Source organism: Corvus cornix, chromosome 4A (assembly GCF_000738735.6).
Source record: "Corvus cornix cornix isolate S_Up_H32 chromosome 4A, ASM73873v5, whole genome shotgun sequence".
In the NCBI taxonomy this organism is placed as follows: Eukaryota; Metazoa; Chordata; class Aves; order Passeriformes; family Corvidae; genus Corvus; species Corvus cornix.
In genome coordinates this window covers 7,113,502-7,133,807 of record NC_047058.1, presented here as the reverse complement: position 1 = coordinate 7,133,807, position 20,306 = coordinate 7,113,502, and the positions used below count along the sequence as shown (strand labels likewise).

The window sequence follows — 20,306 nt, the reverse complement described above, 5'->3', positions numbered from 1 at the left end:
GCTGACAAGAAGCCTGGCAAAGACAACTGTGGTATGGTGGTGTGAAGATGAGAATTATTCCTCAGTTCTGCAAGAGTGAGGCAGCAAAATGCAACCAAAATCTCGCTTAAATGGTAGAAGGACGTTCAGTGATCTTTAGAATACCCACAGCATTTCCCTATATTGTGGAACAGAACGAGAATGAAATATACACAGAGCCTACATTATCTAAGAAAAAGCTATTCCTATGTGTGAAAATCATCAGTGTATTGAAATCTTCTTCTATTTTTAGGAACACTTCATAGAAGTAATAAAAAACCAGGAATTTCTTTTGCTCCCAGCTAATGAAATTGCCAAGCTCTTGTCTAGCGATGACATCAATGTGCCAGATGAAGAAGCCATTTTCCAGGCCCTGATGATGTGGGTGAGGCACGATTTGCAAAACCGCCAGCGGGACCTGGGAATGCTTCTCTCCTACATCAGACTGCCCCTGCTGCCACCCCAGGTATCAATGGGAAGGGCTAACAGGGAACTCTGCCAGCTGAAATGCTTGTCTCGAGCGTTCTGTAGGCAGACAGAAGAGTTCCGTGGAAAGGTTCTGATTTGGACTGGAGATTTTTTTGGTATATTTTTATACTTTTTAATATTTTTACCTATACAATATGCATCTTCACTGTTTTTAAACAGATAAAAAGAAATCCCCCAGTGCCAGTGTAATTACTAGGCTCAGAATTACCTCTAAAAAATGTCAGTGTATTCCAAAAGCCAAGTGTTTCTTTGTTGGGTTGTAAGAGTTCTCCCCTAATAGCACAGCAATTTAGATCACATGCAAAGGTATTTTGCCAAAAGATTTGCCAAACTGCAGGACAGTTAAGCCACAAAGTTTCTTTCTTTATTGCCATAAAAAATAAACAGACACAAAAGGGCCTAAATTTTTGCTGACAATTCTGAGCGCTGACATTACATGTCCCTTAATTCTGAAAGAGACAATTCATCCACCAAGTTCCAGAGCTGGACATTCTGTTTCATGGAAAGGTGACACTGCTGTGCCTGTGTCATAGAAGAATCTTTATATCCCATCAGAAATGCATGCAGAATATCGAAACTGTCAGTCAGGACACTTTATGGATCTAAGTGATCAATGCTGCAAATATTCTACCTTGGATAAAGTATAAAAGTACTACACATACGATTTTAAATACATTTAATATCTTCTAATACTCAGAGATGTCTGGTACTCTGTATTAGATTTACTTACATCAGAAGGAGTTTTGCATTCAGAGGGTGCAGTACTACATTTTTGTTTTTAACCTTTTTTAAAAGTTAAAAGAAAGAGGTAATAAAAAATTAGGCAAAGCCCTCATACTCACAGAATTTTCCCCCCTACCTTTATACAGTTTTGTGTCCATTAAAGCAGAGTTCCCAGCAAAGCTCAAGTGAGCGGTGAGCTTAAAATGAGTGTTTGTAGCTACAAATACTTTAATTATTAAAGTACATGCAATTTTAATGATTTAGATGATATATCAAGATCCTCTTTTTTTTTTTTTTTTCCATTTCTTAGCTCCTGGCTGATCTAGAAAACAGTCCAATGTTTGCAGACGACCTGGAGTGTCAGAAACTTCTCATGGAGGCCATGAAGTATCACCTCCTGCCAGAGAGACGCTCCATGATGCAGAGCCCTCGAACTAAACCCAGAAAGTCCACAGTGGGTGCCCTTTATGCTGTGGGAGGTATGGATGCCACTAAAGGTAAGCCCACAAGTTAATATGAGTGTAGTAATTAATTGTATTGCAGACACCCAGGGAATATATGACAATTGTTTAAATATTTCCTGTAGGAAAATATCAGTTTAGGGGAGAAAAAGAAGAAAAAGCAAATAACAGAACAGAATCCTATGTGTCAGAAGTTCTTTCTTCTTGCAAGGATCATACTTGTAAACAATACACTTATATTTAAGTGCAGACTAAAGAAGTCTGATGGAGATGGTGATTTTAAAATTAAACTTAGTAGGAATTTTTGCAAAAAATAGTTGAATTTAAAAATCAGAAGAAAACGTACATATTTGAAATGTTTCAATATTTGTTTAGTATTGTACCTTGTGGTCTATACTCTGACAAAGTAAGAAAGTTAAAAAAACTTTTGAAGAAGAGAAAAGAAAAACAAAATGCATCATCGAACTCCAGAGAGCTCATAAATCGTTATTATAAAACTTCAGGTGGAAAGATTTGTGTTTTTCATGAATGCAACTTCTTTTCAGGACTCCACACACAGGTTTTTTTTCAGATTTGTAGTCGAAAGTTAATTATTATAAACTATTCCAGTTTCTATTATTTGATTTCCACAACTGCAATCAGGTTACAGCTTTAAACATTGCACTATTCTATTTAGGAGGCAGAATATTAAATCATTTTCTCCAGGAATCTCAACTTCAAACCCACAGCTTGGAGCCAGAGAACTCTAATTAGTTTAAAGTCTAGCGACTTGCTGCACAGAATTACTTTTAGCTGTGTGAGTTCACTTTTAATAGAATCACAAAGAAGATAATCCATTTCATGGTTTACAAAAAGCTGCTGACAACTGATTTTTGCCCATATGAGACACCTTGCAGAGCTACCTCCCTATCTCTGTGCAATCAAATCAAGTGCAGAATACACATTCATCGCCAGCACAACATGAAAACACTCATTCCTAGGACAATTTAGCAAATTGGAGATAAACTGTTGCAATTAAGTAGATTCATTAGCGATACTGAGTATTTATGAATTGTATAGACAACCACGGATTCAAGGTAATTTTTAAACTCTCTTCCCCTAAAATAAGAATACAATTTTCCAATATATTTTGCCTAGTAAAGGTTATGCAAAGAAAGGGCTGTTTCAGTCAACATCTGCACTTCCTGTTGGTGCCTCTCCTGCTTCTTCCCTTGGAATGAAGCCAATTGTTTGAACTTTTGCCTTTTGATGGGTAAGAAGAACAGCATTTCCGCTCCTCCCTGCTGTCCTCCACGGCTCTGACTCAACCTTGGAGCCCAGGCTGGATTGTGAGATAAAGGAAACAGCAGTAAGAGACCAGGATGCACTGGAGGAACAGCTCTGAGAAGGGAGTAACTCCCACCGCTGGCAATAACACACTGCCTGTGATAAAGGCAGACACCAGGTTTGGTGTCTCAGGCAACGCCAGGTTTGGCTTTGTGCTTACCTCAGGTGGAATAGGAAGTCAAATCTCAAATTCAAATGATCAAAAGAAGATCAAAGAGGTACTTTTGGGCCAGAATTTTGAAAAACGTGAATGTGCCTAACCATGTTAATTTTACGACTTTCAAATCTTCCAGCCTCTGTAAGAATTACAGCCCACAGGGTACATCTGAACACACTGAAACCTGACTGCATTTTCCCTGTGTTTCAGTTAGTGTGAGAGATTTCCTTTGAAGTGGGGAACTTTGGGGCACTCATGTATTAGCACAGAATAAATGAGAAAGAATCAAAGTGAAGAGGAGCAAACAGACTAACAAGATGGAAAGAACAGGCAAAGAAACCCAGCTGCTCTGAATACAGGGCAGAAAGCAGAATTTCTCTGTTTTATCGCAGGTGGAGCTGGTAGTTCCTTTCCCAGCCTGTGCGTGTGGAAAAACAGATAGATAAGAGAAAAGATAGCATGAGATAAACTCTTATTTCGCTGAATTTCTGGAGTACATCACGTGATCTCTAACAGTTCTCTAAACCAAATCCTACCTTTCTTTTCTGCTTTATTGCATGGTTGTTTTCCTGTTGTAAAAAGAATTTCTTAGCCACAAACTGCTTGTTGTTATCTTCAAAACACTACTCGTCTGCTCTCAAATCCCAGTCAAGGAACAAGAAATCGGCTCTGTTTTCCTCATCTGGTTGCCTTTGACTGAGCTGAATTTGAGCTCCAGGGTGCACTGGAGCTGGAACTGGCAATTCTGCCTTGGATCTTACTGAGCCATGCCCTCGCTGTGCTTAGCAGCTCTCAGAGGAGCAATTATGGCTCCTGAGTGATGATGGGAGCCAGCGCATGGAAAAGTGTCAGTGCTGAATGGCAGAGAGCTCGTGCCTTCTGAAAAGTTTCAGTAAAAATGTTACTGGAGGTCCAGTGACCTGAAAAAAATGGAAAATGTGGCTTTATATGTTACAGCAGCCAAGCAGCTACTGCAGGGCTGCTGCACAGGTGAGCGTTGGGGAAGACACCTGTGGGAACCAGACGTGCATTCACACACAGCCCAGTCTTCTGCCTGACTCCATCCAAAAATGGAAAATATCCACAGGATTGCTGGAGATGCTTGTCCAGTTCCTCAGACAGATACATGGAATCTGGTTTTGATATCCTTAATACTTTAGGCACAAACATGGTTAAAGAGTAGATTGTTGTGAGGCACCGTATTCGTAGGGAATATAAAGAAACCCCAAAACAAACCCACAAAACCCCTACCCTCATGGTATTTAAGTTATAGATTTAACTTCTCTCCAATATTTGCACACAAATATTACCTCAATTTAATTCTCCATTTCTTGCTCCCAGTATATTCTCATAGATTTGCCAATCATGTATGCAATTAGCACAGCTTTCTCACTACGTTCACATGAGAACTGAAGTTCACAGCAAAATCTCACACACAGAATTTCAGTATTTCATAATTTAATCATGTTTTGACCTGACTACTTACTGCTGGGTACTGCTCCCTCCATGGCTGTCTCTGTTTTTCACAGGCACCACTACAATTGAGAAATACGACCTCAGAACCAACAGCTGGATCCAAATTGGGACCATGAACGGGCGGCGGCTGCAGTTCGGGGTTGCAGTGATTGACAACAAGCTCTACATTGTGGGCGGAAGGGATGGGCTCAAAACTTCCAACATTGTCGAGTGCTTCAACCCCCTCACCAAGGCTTGGACTGTGATGCCCCCGATGTCAACACACAGGCATGGCCTGGGTAAGAGGGGCTCTGCCTCTGCAAACGCCTCACAGCACACACAGATAGGTTTTGATTGACACAAACACTGCTGAGAAAACCTTTAACAGCATTTAGTAACACGCAGCAGTATTTGTAAAAGATGTTTTTCAAGGACAGATTTGCCTGTTTCCGTAATTTTATGATTTTATTAGTGTTCACCTAATTAGCACTGGTCTTCCAGAGTTAATTCTGCTTGTAGGAAATTCCAAAATATAAGGTACAGTGAAAATAATCAATGCTTCACAGGATTTAATGGTCAAGAGATACATTTACAATACAATAACAACCTTACTGTATTTTTTTTAATAAATTATGAATTAAGCCCAGAGGTATCAGTCACCTCTGTAATTCAGATCAGGACATTACCCACATTGAAGAAAAGAGTGTATGGAAATAAGTGCAACTTCACCAGTTCTAATGTTGTAATTACAAGAAGTTTTACAGAGCTCTGCCATGGCTTAGTGTCTATGGGTTTTTTACTGCAAAGTAATCCTTAATATTATTCACACTGAAGGAATAATATGAATATGAACTCTAGAGTTTATTTCTGGAACTATAAAAAATAAGGCTAAGTTTACAGCTGAGTAGACTGTAACAGAGGGAATATGATGATTTCTGCACAATTTATGAAAATTATCTTATGAAAAAGGTCTTATGAAAAAGCTGGCTTCTCTCGAGTTACAGGTATTGCTTGAAATCATTGGCAAGTTCAAACGACATGGAATATTTTTATTTTTATGGATAATAGAGGAAGATTGATCCAGAATCATTTGACAAACCATTGTGGCCTATGTCATGTTCTCCACTGCTTGGTGAAGAAAGGGTAGTGTAGGGTTCTTACCAACTGGAGCACAAAATTTATGAAACCAAATACTAGTAGGTAGCAAAGGGGAAGAAGACCAAACAGAAGAAATAATTTTCATTGAAGTCTTTATAATTCCTGACAACAGGGGCATAATTCTCCCCAGCAAATAGGTCACAGCCATAGATTTGGGTGCCCAAAGTTTGGCTTCAATCTGTGCCTGGTTTGCAAAGCTGCCTCACACTTCCAGCCCCTATTACCTTCAGGGAGATTCTGTGGAGAGCTGGCCTTTTGAAGAAATCAGGCCATGTATATTTAGGCCTGAAAGACAGATTTAGAAAACTTTTAAGCAGCTGGATTGAAACGTTTTGCCTCACCTAAAAAAGCGAGCAAAGAGCAGCAGCAGCTCTCAAAGGGGAGGCACCAAAGCCCTTCTCTGGAGAAGCACAATGGCACAGGATTTGTCCACACAGAGCTTTGCAGTGACAGCCAAGTTGGCTCTCCCATGCCTCAAGGACAGCAGATAGGAGCCAGCTCTTATCCAAAAGGCATTAAAATGTTGTGGTGCTTTAGCTGTTAAGGACAGCCAGCTACCCACCCACCCAGGCTTTGTGCTGGCAGCACTACAGAGCTTCAGCTGGCTCAGAATTAAGAGAGGTTGTTGGCTTGGGCACATTTTTCATTGCCTGACTCAAGTTTTGCCTTTCTGTAGGAGAATAACATCGTTTCCCCTTTTGGGGCTCAAATTTGTTTCAGAGCAAGGTCACCAGAAGCGAGATAAAAGTCCAAGAAGAGAACATTAGAGCTAAAGCAGATTTCCTCTAATCTTTTGGCAAAAGATAATGGTTATTTAGAAGAACACTGTATGTGAAGTGCTTGTTTATCTTTATTTATTCTGCCAAATGAAAAGGCAGCTTTCAGATCGTTTAATACCAGCTGAAGTTGCTTATCTGCATACAGGGAATTAACGTATGAAATGAATATGCTGCTGGTCACTGAAACCAAGGGATAATTTGTCCCTAATTCCATCTCTCAAGGAGTAGCAATGCTTGAAGGACCAATGTATGCAGTTGGTGGCCACGATGGGTGGAGTTACCTCAACACCGTGGAGCGCTGGGACCCGCAGGCGCGGCAGTGGAATTACGTGGCCAGCATGTCCACCCCCCGCAGCACCGTCGGGGTCGCGGCACTCAACAGCAAGTATGGCAACAGGAAAACCTCTCTTTGGGTTTCATTTGCTTCCTTCCTTGGAAATACAGCTTCTTAAATTTTCTTTTCAGGCTTATGGTAATTAATGGCCTCAAGGAAACAAAGAGAAAATATAATGCGCAGACATAAGAAAGGAAAGCTTTTCCTCTGCTGCGTGGTAAATTGATTTCAAACTTGCAGTCAGGTTTTAGACACATTTCAGCCCTTTTAAGCTATAGCAATGTGAAAATGTTATTACGTGCACATCAGAATTTTACCTGGAATATAATATATGGGGATATAAAATCAGCTACTTAAGAAAATATTCCAAGTCTGTGTTCACACTTTAAAATCATTGTGGCTAAACAGACTTAAAAGAACATGTTTGAAAACGAAGTCAACAAATTCACAGAAACAAATTCACAGCCAATTTTTAAAATGTTGAAGGTATATGATGCGTTTAATGGAAAGAAGAAAAGTTTATTAATTAGGTATGGAATAAACAGCCTCCTGTAAATCTTATCCTTTCCAGATTTGTTCTGCCCTCCATTTATTTCTTGAATACACCGAAATCAAGTGTTAATGCGCTTAAACATTTTGCTAAGATGCTAAAGCCACTCAAGCCCTTTTACATGGGAGCAGACACCCATGTGGATCTTACAAAAGCCTTGAAAAAGGCCTCAGCTTATGGAAAATATGGCTTGAACCAACCTTCCTTCTTATTTAAAGCTGTGGGAAGCTCTTAGCGGGGCCAGTTTATGGGGGCTGGGAACACTCAGTTACAGGCAGACAATTGCATTTACCTGGAACCTTTGCCACTGGCTTCCCTGATCAATCTGTAAACTCCAGAGAAAAGAGAAGGACAAAACAGCAGCAACAAAGATGTCGGCAAAGGGATATTTGTAAATGCAGGTTGGGGTTTTGCATTCATACAAGGACAGGATTCAAATCATAGCTCAGAAGTTCAAGAGAGGCAGAAATGCCTCTCAAGGTTCCTGCTGTACCTCAGAGGAAATGTTCTCAGCAAAAACTCCACCAGAAACTCCTGGTGGTGCCTTCTACAGCAACGACGTGCAGGAAACCACTTTGTCAAAGAGGAAATCAGCCCGATCCTGACTCTGTTCTCAATCATTGCTGATATAAGCTGTCTCCAGCAGGGCTTAAATCACGTCTGGTGATGTAATTTCTGGCATACCAGGAGATCAAATGTCCATCACTCAGTGCTACTGCTGCAGTCCAACCAAGCAGAATGCTTCTCCTTTTCCTGTTTCCCTAAATCACACCATATTTTTTCCTGTTCAACCCCACCAGAAAAGACTTTACGTATCTGTGGAGCAACACTTTCAGACCAATAAATGGTCCATTGAAAACATCAGTCAATAATGCTATATTTGGTCTTTTCCTTAGAGAATGGGAAACACCACTGTGTTTGTAGATATGTTATGGCAAACAAAGGATCCCAACCAATCACTTTGTATATACAGAGATTTCCTTTCCCTGTGAAAGCTGGGTAAACAAGCAGTCTGTGTCCAGTGGCATGATGTAAAAAGAAAATAAATCAAAGCCTCAAGTTTTGTATGGATCAGACAACAAACTGCACAAGCAAACTCAATTTTATCGAGGGAACAAACATTAGGAGAGAGACAATTGGGGATTTTTTTTTATTCTAACAATGGTTAAGAATCTTCCAGTTAAAATACGTATCAGAGCTCTCTGAAAGGTTTTTAAGTCACTGGAATAAAACGGACACTTCTAAAAGAAAATTCAGCTGATCTGGTTCAGGTGATTTACACTGGGCAAGTCCATGTGTTCCCTAGGTCTCTAATTAGGTGCACTAAGTAAATTCAATTTCATGGCAGAAAACAACAACCAGGGTTTGAAAGGGAGTAGAAAGAATGGCACACTCAACATCTGATCCCATCTTCTATTACATTCCATCACAGTTCAGCAGCATCCAAGTTAGCTTGAGACCAGAAAGAAATTCAGGCTTTGTAAAATTCGTTGACAAAAAGCCAGAACCCCCAATGTTTTTAAACATGCATTACCACAATTTATTCCTAAAAGTTTCCCTAATGTTTTTTAATGTGGATTGCCACAATTTATTCCTACAAGTTGTCCTAACACCAGCTGCTTAAATCTTTAATTGTTTGCTAGGTACTTTGAGGTAAACAGACAAGATGACACAAGATGGTACCTTCTGTCCAGCAGATTTTCTTAAATGCAGGCTTGGAGGAAAATATATTTACTCTATGTTTTAAGTATGTTTTTGATGTCTATTCATGTTATTAGAGTCCTTTAACAGCACAGAAAATCTCTTAATGTGATGTCAATATTCTACAACCCTGTCCCAGGGAATGCTGCCATATATTTCAAACATATGCAGCATCCTTCAATTCAATTCTTTCTATTGCTCATATTTAGAGAACCTGGCATGAATTTTTCAGCTTAATTTTCATACGTGGCTGCTTGGACATTTACACTGCAAGTGAAGAACATGACCTCATATAACACAGGAAAGCCTTTGAGCAAAGAAAGTTCCAGAGCGTAGCAAATAATGGGCATAATGACAATTTTAAGGTTGTCTGGAGGAGGTTAGCCAAATAAAACTCTTATTAGTGGGAGAATAAAGACTGAAATTGTTTGCCTGCTTATGGGTTGTCATCCCAGGCTGTACGCAGTTGGTGGGCGAGACGGGAGCTCCTGCCTGAAATCCATGGAGTGTTTTGACCCGCACACAAACAAGTGGAGCCTATGTGCTTCCATGTCCAAGAGGAGAGGCGGCGTCGGTGTGGCGACCTACAATGGGTTTCTGTACGCTGTGGGAGGCCACGATGCTCCTGCTTCCAACCACTGCTCCCGCCTTTCCGACTGCGTGGAGAGGTAAGGATTTATTTTGCTTTTTTTTTTGTTGTTTACTTTCCAAGAAGGAATTATAGAATAAATTCTCTTCACGGTTGGAACGTTATGTTTGTAAAACGTATTCTGCCTTTTAAAAATAATCTTTTGAGCAGGAATAACTGATTCCCAATACTTTTGTGATGACAAAAGAATTAAACCTTAGCAGCAAATTCCTCCCCTCTGCTTGAGGTACCCAAGAACCAGGTAAAAGCAACTGAAGTGAGACAAATTCAACCTGTGACCTTTCTACTTCTTAACTGCCAAAACTCAGGTTTAGGCTGCTTGTGCCATATATTGTAGGAATTAAATACTTTTCAGTTGTTCGGCCAATAATTTGACTGATACTGATAAAAGTTGTGAAAATAGAAGAAATATCACAAAGTCTTGTCATTTGGGAACAAGAAAGGAAAACTGAGGGGGTGTTCAACCCCTGCTGTGAACAACAATGGACCAATTCTGTTCTCAGTTAGATGGGGTAAAGCAGGAACTACCCTGGAGTTTACTGCAATTTATATTGGAGTAGATCAGAAGTAAAATCCATATTAATGTAAGATGGTGCCAGGCCTTTCATGAGATAAACTTAGAGTTACTACACAGATATTTAACTTCTTTTACAGTGAAATTTTCTGAAAACTTTGACAAGAAAGATAAAACCAAAAGCTTTATGAAGAAAGAAAATAAGAATGTATTGAAATTAACTTTGCTGAGTCAACTGGCGGCCATGCTATCATTCCCTCAGGTTCCATTTGTGTTTAAAATGTATTGATGGCTTAATGTAATTGAAATGGAGAGACTGTAATCAAAAAGTGAAAACAGGGGCCTTTTCTGTGGGCTTGAAGGCCCCTCTAGTGGCTAAATCAAAAACTGAATCACATCACAATTCTGCTCGTTCCTGGTGTAAACCGAACAGCAACACAGGAGAAAACAAGCGAATGTCAGCAATTTAAATTTGAAATGTGCCTCCACAAGTCATTTTTCTGAATTTGACCATCACACTGCCTAGGTACGACCCCAAAACAGATGCTTGGACAACGGTGGCCCCTCTGAGCGTGCCTCGGGACGCGGTTGGGATCTGTCCCCTGGGGGACAGGCTCTACGCCGTGGGGGGCTACGATGGGCACACCTACCTGGACACCGTGGAGTCCTACGATGCCCAGAACAACGAGTGGACAGAGGTAATGGCAACAGCTGCCTCATAAATGATAGGGGCTCTTCCTGCAGCTAGGAATAATTCTGTCCAAATAACGGAAACCTTATCGCTGGTTTGGGGAAAAACGGCACATCAGGGTGCAAGCAATACTGTAGGTGGGCTTGAATGAAATATTAGTTGTGTCTCCTGTAAAATAACCACGTGAAGCTTCTCACACTGAGGGGTGGAGGCAATGCATGGGCAAACAAACCAGGTCGCACAAGTAATTTTGGGCCTTAAGTGTTTAATTTCACTGTTGTAATCTGGTGTGTTTGTCAGCAATGCCCTCTTCTGGAGGCACCTTCAGAGTTTTGTATTTATGGCCCTCACCGCTGAGACCAAGAGGAAACACCTGAGCTGCCAAGATCCTTTGCTGCCACACAGTCCCTGGTTTTGGAACACAGGATGTGAAGGCCTTTGGAATGTGTTAAGGGAACAACCCCAGGCTGCACCCTTATAACTCAGGGGCTGCTAAATTTTGCCAAACAGCCCAAATTCTGTTTTCATACCTTAGTTAAACCTAATTGTTTTAGCATTACATCAGTTTGAATAAACAAATTGCTTTCCTATTCATCTGAAAGTAATTTCCTCTAGTCCTATCATAGGAGGCTACTAAACATGTTTCCTCCTGTTTCTTCTCCTTTTTTCTTTTACTTTCTAGGAAGTCCCTGTCAACATTGGACGGGCTGGAGCATGTGTTGTTGTCGTGAAGTTGCCTTGAGGACTGTAAATTATTGTGAAACTGAACTGAGTGGAGTCTCAGCAGACAAAAAACATTTCCAGGAGCAGGACAGACTGCACACACCTCAGCAGCCCTCCCTTGCAGACAATATTTATCTCTGAGCCCTCACACTATTAGAGCACAAAAGCGTCTTCCTGCATCACAAAAATCAGAAAACTTTGGAGAAGTGAATTCCTTTGTTATGCCTAATTCATAAAATCCAGTAAAACAGTTTAAATGTTTGAATGGTTCAGGTTTGTTTCAAAAGTGTATCTATTATTTATAAAATGCAGTAGTGAGAGATGGTATAAGGTTTCAAAAACTTCTTTTTCTTTCTGTGTTGTCAGGAATGTTAAAGTTTATAACAAAAGCTTTTACATTTTAAGTAAATGAAAATGACTATGAAGCACCTCCAACAGAGAACTGCACAAAAAGAAATATTAGCTCTTAGATATTACTGACAGCAGAATATTCTCTGCAGAAGCGATTTAATTCCTATATTCAGAAATTAAACTCCTAAATTAACTTTAAAATCAACTCAGAGAAACAGATAATTTGGCTGTTATTTACCATCCAGCACTGCTAGAAGTGTGACAGAATACCCATTTTTAGCAGTATATTGAATTGAGTAATGCAAGTTAAGTCATAGTAGGGTCAAGGTACCTTTGTGCTATTGTATGCCAGCAGAAAGAAATCTCTTTTGTCAAAACATAATGCAAATATAATTTGCAATCATTTTCAGTGCATAGATATGTGATATTTTAACGCTGCTCCGTGTGTCAGGTTATTCATGGATTTCTCTTTGCCCACTAACCATCTGTCAGTATGAGTTAAACTAATCTGACTCTTCTTGGGATGATAACCACGCGTTAAATTTTAAAACAATCATATAATTACATTCCTCGAATATAACTTACAAAATGAAATTTTTATATCATATTGATATGACAATCTTTGACCTCAGCTGAAGATTACCAGCTTTCTCTCATGTACAGTAGAAATATGGTAAGGAATAAACCACATCCACTGTGTAACATTAGATACCATTTGTGTGAACGTTTATGTTCTATCTGGAATTAGGGGAATGCTAAGAATCAAGAACAAACAAGAAAAAAATCACCTGAAAACAGCACATAGTGTTCCACATGCATGATATTTTCTTTTTGCGTGCCAATTTCTACCGTTTTGCTTTAATTTCATTTTTATAATTTCAAATGCTGAAAGTGTATTCTAGAAAAAAGAATGTATGTAAAATATTCTATGCTGTAAAGCACAATATTTGGTCAGTATCCACCTCAGTGTTTGTTATGTTGTTGTTTTGTCAGTATCAGAAAATTCAGGACAGAGGCAAAAATCTCTGAATGTGTAGGCCAACTTCCCTGATAGAATACTGTGGTTACAGATTTTAGCAATATGTTATTTTAAAAAAATTTATAGTATTAAGCCTATTGAATGCCTCTAAAGAAAAAAAAAAAAATCTCATAAGCATATTTATAAAAAGAAGGACATTTTTAACTTTAAAAATCAATTATGTTTATATATAGCATGCTACATTCAAATAAACTTTACTTTCTCTGCTAAGAAAATTTAGACTATATTTTAACAACTTTGTGTTTTTTATTTTGCATCCTTTCAAAACTAGAGGATACAGAAGCATTAATCTCATTTTTGTACTCTAAAAGAACAAAAGATGCACAAAACCCCTCTAAAATCTGAGCCAACACGAAGAGCCAAGCAAATGGGGGATGAACCCTAAACGAGCTCGTGGGTTCCAGAATTCACATCAGAAGAAGGAACTATTTTAGCTTCCCAGCAGATCAAGAACCTGAAGCAAACACAAGGGGCCAAGCACAGAGAATCTGCCCAGTGACACACAGGGGAGTGGGAGGTGGAGGTTTCTGTCTCCCCTGTCCCATAGGGAAGCTGTCTGACCAGCTACCCAGAACATCTTCTTGCAGCAAATACTAACTTTTAAGCACTAATAATAAAAGTTCTAACATTTCCCCCCTATTCTTTGCCATCCTGCTTTGGTCCTGCAACAGCCATGTGCACTCTTACAGAAGTAGGGATTTATGCGGATGCAAGGAGAGGGTCACTGCTGCTTTTCACTCAGGCTCCAAATCATGCTTTTCTCCTAAAACAGCACACCACTGCTCCCAGTAACCAGCACAACCTCTTATGTTTTATTCCTGTTTGGAAACACTGATATTGAATGCCCATTTTTAAAATTCCAAAATAAAAATGTCATAGACAATGTACAGCTGATGCCATCATGTACAAGAGGCACATCAGGACAGGCTGAGAGTGCTAATGGGCCTGACCCACAGAGCCTTTGCAGGGAATTTGAAGTTTTCTTGGGAAAAAGAAGGTAGACAGCCTCAAGTGAGAGAAAGCAGCCATGGCTCCTGAGCCAACAGAGAGGTTTGTAAATATAAACCCATCTCTAAAAACCTATTCTATTCTACCTTAATCCAAACACACAGGACCAGCCTTTGACAGCCACACGGCTGCCAAATCTTCTCACTGCAGAGATAACACAGAATTCCCCTGCCTTTGTCCCCTCCTCAGCTTGCAAATTTTATTAAATGCTCTATCAGTAAACGAGACATGAAACACTCAGGGAAAACATTTAGATATAAACAATCCCCTTAAATAGCTCTCGAAATACACACTGCCATTTCTGTAATTTAATAAAGGCTCAGAAGGGGTATTAGAAGACTTCCTGTACTTCTTTACAGCTCTCTGAAGAAATCGTGTCTTGAGGTTTGCTTATGCAAAAAATAACATGAGGCAGAAAAAAATATATCATGCTTTTAGCTTGCAGAAAGCAGCTCCATTTATCAGTTTAATAAATTCAGTAGCTCTTCCTAGAAACAACCACAACCTCTAAGGCAGAGTATGTGAATATTTGTGTGTGTGTGTTATGAGAGGAGATAGTCTAACTTCTGTGGCAAGGCTGCAGTGACAAGTGCACTTTTTACATTTTAAGGTTAAGGCTGCACCTTGTTATAGAAACAACACCAAGATAAATACAGGTATGGGGAAAAGGGAAAGGATGGGAAGGGTGTGGTGGTTTTAGTGCTGAACTTTAAGGGTTTTGTTTTTTCCATATTATTTGTACAGCAGCAAGAAACCATGTGAAAGGAAACCAGCACTCCACAAAAGGAAATTGGGCCCTTAACAGGAAGATGGAAGGAAAGAAAACTGGGGAGAATTTGAAGATTTGGGTGATAATCTCTACACGAACTGCACAAGCAATGATATTTTATGTAAATATAATGTATGGGAAAGGCTGAAGATGCAGCTTAACCACTATCATGTCTCTATCTTGTAGGAGATATTTAGGCCAAGAGCACAAGCCCAGAAAAGTCCCTCCCATAACCTTAGCAGTGACAGGTGCAGGAAAGCAGTATTGGAGCTATTTACAGCTGTCACAACCAAAATAAATGAATTTCCTGAGAGAGTATACTTTTAAATTTCTTGCATAACACAGTTAAACACCAACCCCCAGTCTCAGCTGATCAGTGCTGGGTGTCTTCAAATTTTACAAACCAAGGAGTGAACAGCCTACATTCAAAGCTTATAGGAACTTGGCAAGGATTTATTCAATCCAGGCAGTAAAAAGAGATTTTTTTCCCTGACAGGATCACACACCCTACATTTTCTGCATAGGATGCCTCAGTGGGAATTTCCTTACAGTTGCTTGAGGTTTGCCAATGAATTTTTCACTCAGGGCAGACACGAGACTCTTGAACACAGACACATTTCTTAATAATGAGTCCTCTTCCTCAGAAAATTGGATGGAAGTTTTCTCAACCCCTAGTCCTTGAAAAGTCAGGCTTTGAGCACTGGGGGTTTGAGTGAGACTCGAGCTCAGCTCAGGCTCGGTTTGCCATTCAGACTCTGCTCAGAAGATGGTGCTATGGGACAATTTTTGGAGAATCCTGGCTCTAAGAGACCACGAGGCTACCTTGTAGTAATATTTACCCTTGAAATTTAAATGCACTCTTTAATACTCTCAAGAGCCTCCTCCATTTGTTAGTGGAACTGCCTTAGGGAAATGCTCCCCACACACAAAAACACAGACCCTGCTGAGCTCCTAAGGCAATTTTGGAATCAAAGCTACTGAGTTACAGCAAAGTGCCTTTTGTAAATATTCCCAAAGTAACAGCTGGTATCATTGCCCCTGTGCTTATCCTGGGTTTAGGTACATAGAAATCAGAAGTTGGTCGCGTTTGATTTCTCTGAGCATGAATCATGGAACCCATTTTTTGGCTGCAAAGGCTTGTGGTGAAAAGCCAATGACGTGGGCAGGTGGATGAAGAGAAGCCTGTGCCCATCGAGCAGCCAGGTAGCCCCCAGCACCCTCCCCTGACTTCATGCAGCGATATCCAAGCTGCAGTTCCTGATGTGGGGTAAAACTGTACAGCTCTGCCTTCTAGAAAATGCACATGACACGTCCAAAGGTGCTGAATAAATAAATAAAATATAAAATGTTTTTTTGCTCTGCTTCCCCATTTTCCATACTGGAATAGTCATGAAACAGAGCCAGAGGTGAATACAATGTGCTTTATATGAAAGATAAGGAAACTTCTTTCCTTCTATGCAGTCCTAACATTTCTCGCTCTAGGGGATAAAGCAGGGCGTCACCCTTCCTCTGCAGCAGTGAGCAGAGACTGCTCCCAGATATTGGATGCAAATTTTCCAGGGTTCAGCAGTCTCACCTCTCTGTAAACACTGAGCTGCAACTTGCTTTTACATGTATTTCTCCCTGTCACCTCAAATTAATAAACAATTCAATGACACTACTTCCAGAATTCAGAAAGAGGTTCTTAAGCATAACATTAAAGAAAAAAATACAGATTATGAATTATTTCTTACAGAAAAATTTCTTACAGAAAATAGAGACCAATTTACAAGCAGCTTTATACTATTTATAAGACAGCTCTAAACAATAATTTAAAAAACTTTGGGGGCAGTGAAGTGTTAGAGCACTTGACACTGAACCTTTCCTCTGCTATACTTTAATCAAAGGGGTTTTTCTTCACTGACTTCTGTCTGCTCAAGGAAAGTCTGAGCTCAGAGACTTTTGACTATGCTGTGTAGAGAAGTTAAAACACCACAAGTATATTAATAATCTGTTATGAGCCACCATTATTACATGGCAAAGTTTGCTTTTGTTTTTTCAGGACACCTACCCCCCACCAAAGACATTTCCTCAATAATTACAACTGTGGGGCAAAAAGAAACCCCAAGAGAAAACCTTTTTATTTCTGTGGTACAAGCAGCAGAGGTGGAAAGAGACACAAAACCCCAAATGGATTCATTGCCTCAGCTTTCCAACCTCCTCAATGTCCAGCTGGTCCCTTTAAAAAGTCAGAGCTAATATTTGGATGCAACTGTTTACATAACCAGTCTCAGTGGCTCTTTCCCTGCCTCCCTCTCCTCACTAAACAGGAGCTTTCTTCCAAAAAGCTTGGAAACATCATTTCCCTAGAGACTCCTCTATGCCTTACCTACCTTCTGTTCTCACAGCCTCCTTAAAAACAAACATCCTGCCCTCAAATCCTCCAAACCTCTACATGCCAAAGGCTTTCCTGCCTTTGAGTTTCTCCTCCTGAAGCTCGGTGTTTATGTGACAGTGCTCACATGTGGGATCATGCATGAGAAAATAATGCCAATTGTCAAGAAACCAGTCCAAGTGGGAACAGTTTTAATTTCAAGCATTCAAATGTAAGCTAATCTTTCTTAAAATAAAGATAAAATCAGCACTTCTAGATGAAAAAAAGCGCCTGTGTACAGCTACTGAACAACTGATGATAATTGAAAAACCCCATTCTGCCCAAGGCATCTCTGATAAGAATTGATTATCAAAGGCCTCATTAGTTTCTTTCACTCTACACTGTTTGTGCTGAACAATAGTAAATAAAAAGTCTTGTGATGATTGTGTCTTTACAACCTTAAGCGTTGCATGATGCTCAGAAAAACATGTGCTTCTCTGATTCAGTTGGGAAAAACAGTGTGCCATATAAAGAAAAATTCATTTTAATCACACTCAATAATCAAATTCTTTTGTGGGAAAAGGGGCCTGCAGCTGCTAGATGGAATCAAACACGCTGCAAGAATAAAGAAAAATCACTATGGCATGTTCTTCCCAAGCAGCATTGTACACACTTCATTAACAATATCCTGTAAAACTGAGAAAGATTGGAGAGAAGAGGTCAGGAGCTAAAAGAGACACTACAGAGTAGGGAAAAAAAGCCAAACCAGAAAGTAATTCCTCTGAGGAACCTGTCAAACTTAATTTGATCCTTAAAATACAATAAAATACAATATAAAAATCTCATTTGATACTTTACTTCAAGAAGTAAAAAGGACCATGAAGCAAAGCCGGAGCAATGAAGCTCTAAGTGTATACAGGATTATTTGTTACAGACGTCTTTCCTGTTTTCTTCCTTCCAAGTAAATAATATTCTCAGATCATAAAGCAACATTATATTTGGAATCTGTTTCACTCTATACTTAGTAACTTAGAGATGAAAACTGCATATATATTCGCATTTCAATTATCTAGCATGCAGACATAGCAATGGAATTAAAATTCACGGTGATTAAATGCCAAGAATTTTTTTTCATTTAGTCATAGAGAATTGAAGGGCCTTAACCCGGTTAAAAGCCACCAAAATCCAAAATGTGATGCAATTTTCTCAAATTTAAACATCAGCATCTGTGAACTTCACTGTACATATCTTTTATTTGTTTGGTATCTCCTTGTATTTATTTTCTTTTCCACAGTCAAGCCCTTTTATTTAATTTAATTTAATTTTATTTTTTTTTTATTTTCTCCACTAGGTTGTCATCATAAAACCCTTATAATTCTCTCAGGACTGTTGAGTTTGTTCAGCCCTCCAGAGACAGATACAATGCAAGGTCCACTACAATGTTGGCATCTTGTCATAAAATACTGTAGCTACAGAGGAAAGTAAACTTTTGCTCCAGTTATTTCAAGAATATTGTTTGGAAACTGATTTGATAATTCTCATTACCTTGAAAGGTTTATAGTCCCCTAATTTATTTGCATAGCTCATTTCTGTTATTATTTAAAATGCAACCTTTTCAGGGAAACATCCATGAAATATCTTTTTATAGTCTGATCATTTGTTTTCCCTCATGGTAACTACTGAGGCAACCTATTTTTTTACACACAGTACATGTTCATACCATCTCAAAATGGCTGGCAAAATGTCATTAAATTGAACAGACATGGAAGAGAAGAATCTGTTATGACCCCTGCAATATCTCACATCCAGCCTTGGCCAATGGAGCAAGTTTTAAAGAATGATATGAATTTAACCAGGCATTCAATTGTTGCCTAGGCTTTCCTAAAAGTACTGCAGAATTACATATTTTATTCTCAAATTCTCATTTGAGAACAGACATTTGTAGGAGTTTAAACACAGAATTTTGTAGAATTGTGCTTGGATATTGATTGACAATTGCAAGAAACAAGCTCTTGATTTGAGCATGAAAATAACTTCTTTTTCAGATAAAAGCACTTCTTTATACATTTGTACTGATAGAGTCAGGACTTAAAGGGTCACTGCAAGAACCTATAAGTGATCTGCAAATTAAAACATAAATTCTGTGCAGTGAATTAAAAGCTTCTTTTCTCCACTGCTAAAAGCTCATTGGCTCTTTCTGTTATAAACTGTTAAATAAACTGAGTTCAAGCAGTACAATTCATGGAGGAATAAGTCTCTATAATATACATCAGACCATGCCTTACCCTTATGATAAACAGATTTTATTTTCTGTGTTTCATGACCTATGAGAAGTCCAGATGCACTTCATAAAACAATAACTTTATTTTAAAATGAAGCAGACACATATTCTAGTGTGGTCAGATCACTGCAGTGTTAAATAAGGAATACTGAGATACTTTATTCCTCAGTTTTTCAGATTACAACCCACCAAGGAGAGAGAGCTAAAGGAGCTTTGTGGGCAGGTGGGGATCAATCTCTTCTGCCAGGTAACAAGTGAGAGGATAAGAGGAACAGAAAAGAGAAACTCAGTCTCCTACTGTGGAGAACCAAGCAGGATCAAATAACAACAAACAAATTGAGGAGGATCAAAGACCAAAGGATGATATTCCACGTTATATCTGTAAAACTCCCTACACCCTGAGCCCCCTGCATGTCTTCCCTGCCCAGTGGCGTGCACAGCACCCTCAAATTTCAGCACAGACATATTTTATTTTTAGTCTGCCACAGGTGACATCTCAGAAAGTCACCCAGTCTAGCCAGCACAGCTGTAATGGCACTCCAAGCTACTTTTACAAAGCAAATCAATTTTTATATATGGTATTGAGTTACAATATCACTAATTTAATTTCAACTTGAAAAAAATACCGCAAACTGATTGCTCAAAGGAAGGGAGAGGAAAACTGGATTTCAACACCAGAGAAACCAATGTTTGGATTGGATAGAAAATTCAAAATAGGGCTGAAGCAGCATTTTAAATCAAAGAAACAAAGATATGGTATATCTCTGACTGCATATC

At 39.3% G+C, this 20,306-nt stretch overlaps 1 protein-coding gene across 3 annotated transcripts in view; it reads left to right on the top strand.

Annotated features, from left to right (window-relative positions):
* Positions 1-13,337, top strand: part of KLHL4 (kelch like family member 4) — a 76,705-nt gene extending 63,368 nt beyond the window's left edge. For all 3 annotated transcript variants that reach the window (XM_039572085.1, XM_010402752.4, XM_019287802.3), the window contains 7 exons: positions 272-484; positions 1,541-1,727; positions 4,704-4,928; positions 6,789-6,951; positions 9,607-9,819; positions 10,841-11,012; positions 11,688-13,337. In XM_039572085.1, the coding sequence (XP_039428019.1) occupies positions 272-484; positions 1,541-1,727; positions 4,704-4,928; positions 6,789-6,951; positions 9,607-9,819; positions 10,841-11,012; positions 11,688-11,747 (1,233 nt within the window). In that variant the 3' untranslated portion in view covers positions 11,748-13,337. The remainder of the gene's footprint in view (positions 1-271; positions 485-1,540; positions 1,728-4,703; positions 4,929-6,788; positions 6,952-9,606; positions 9,820-10,840; positions 11,013-11,687) is intronic.
* The last annotated feature ends 6,969 nt before the right edge of the window (positions 13,338-20,306 follow it).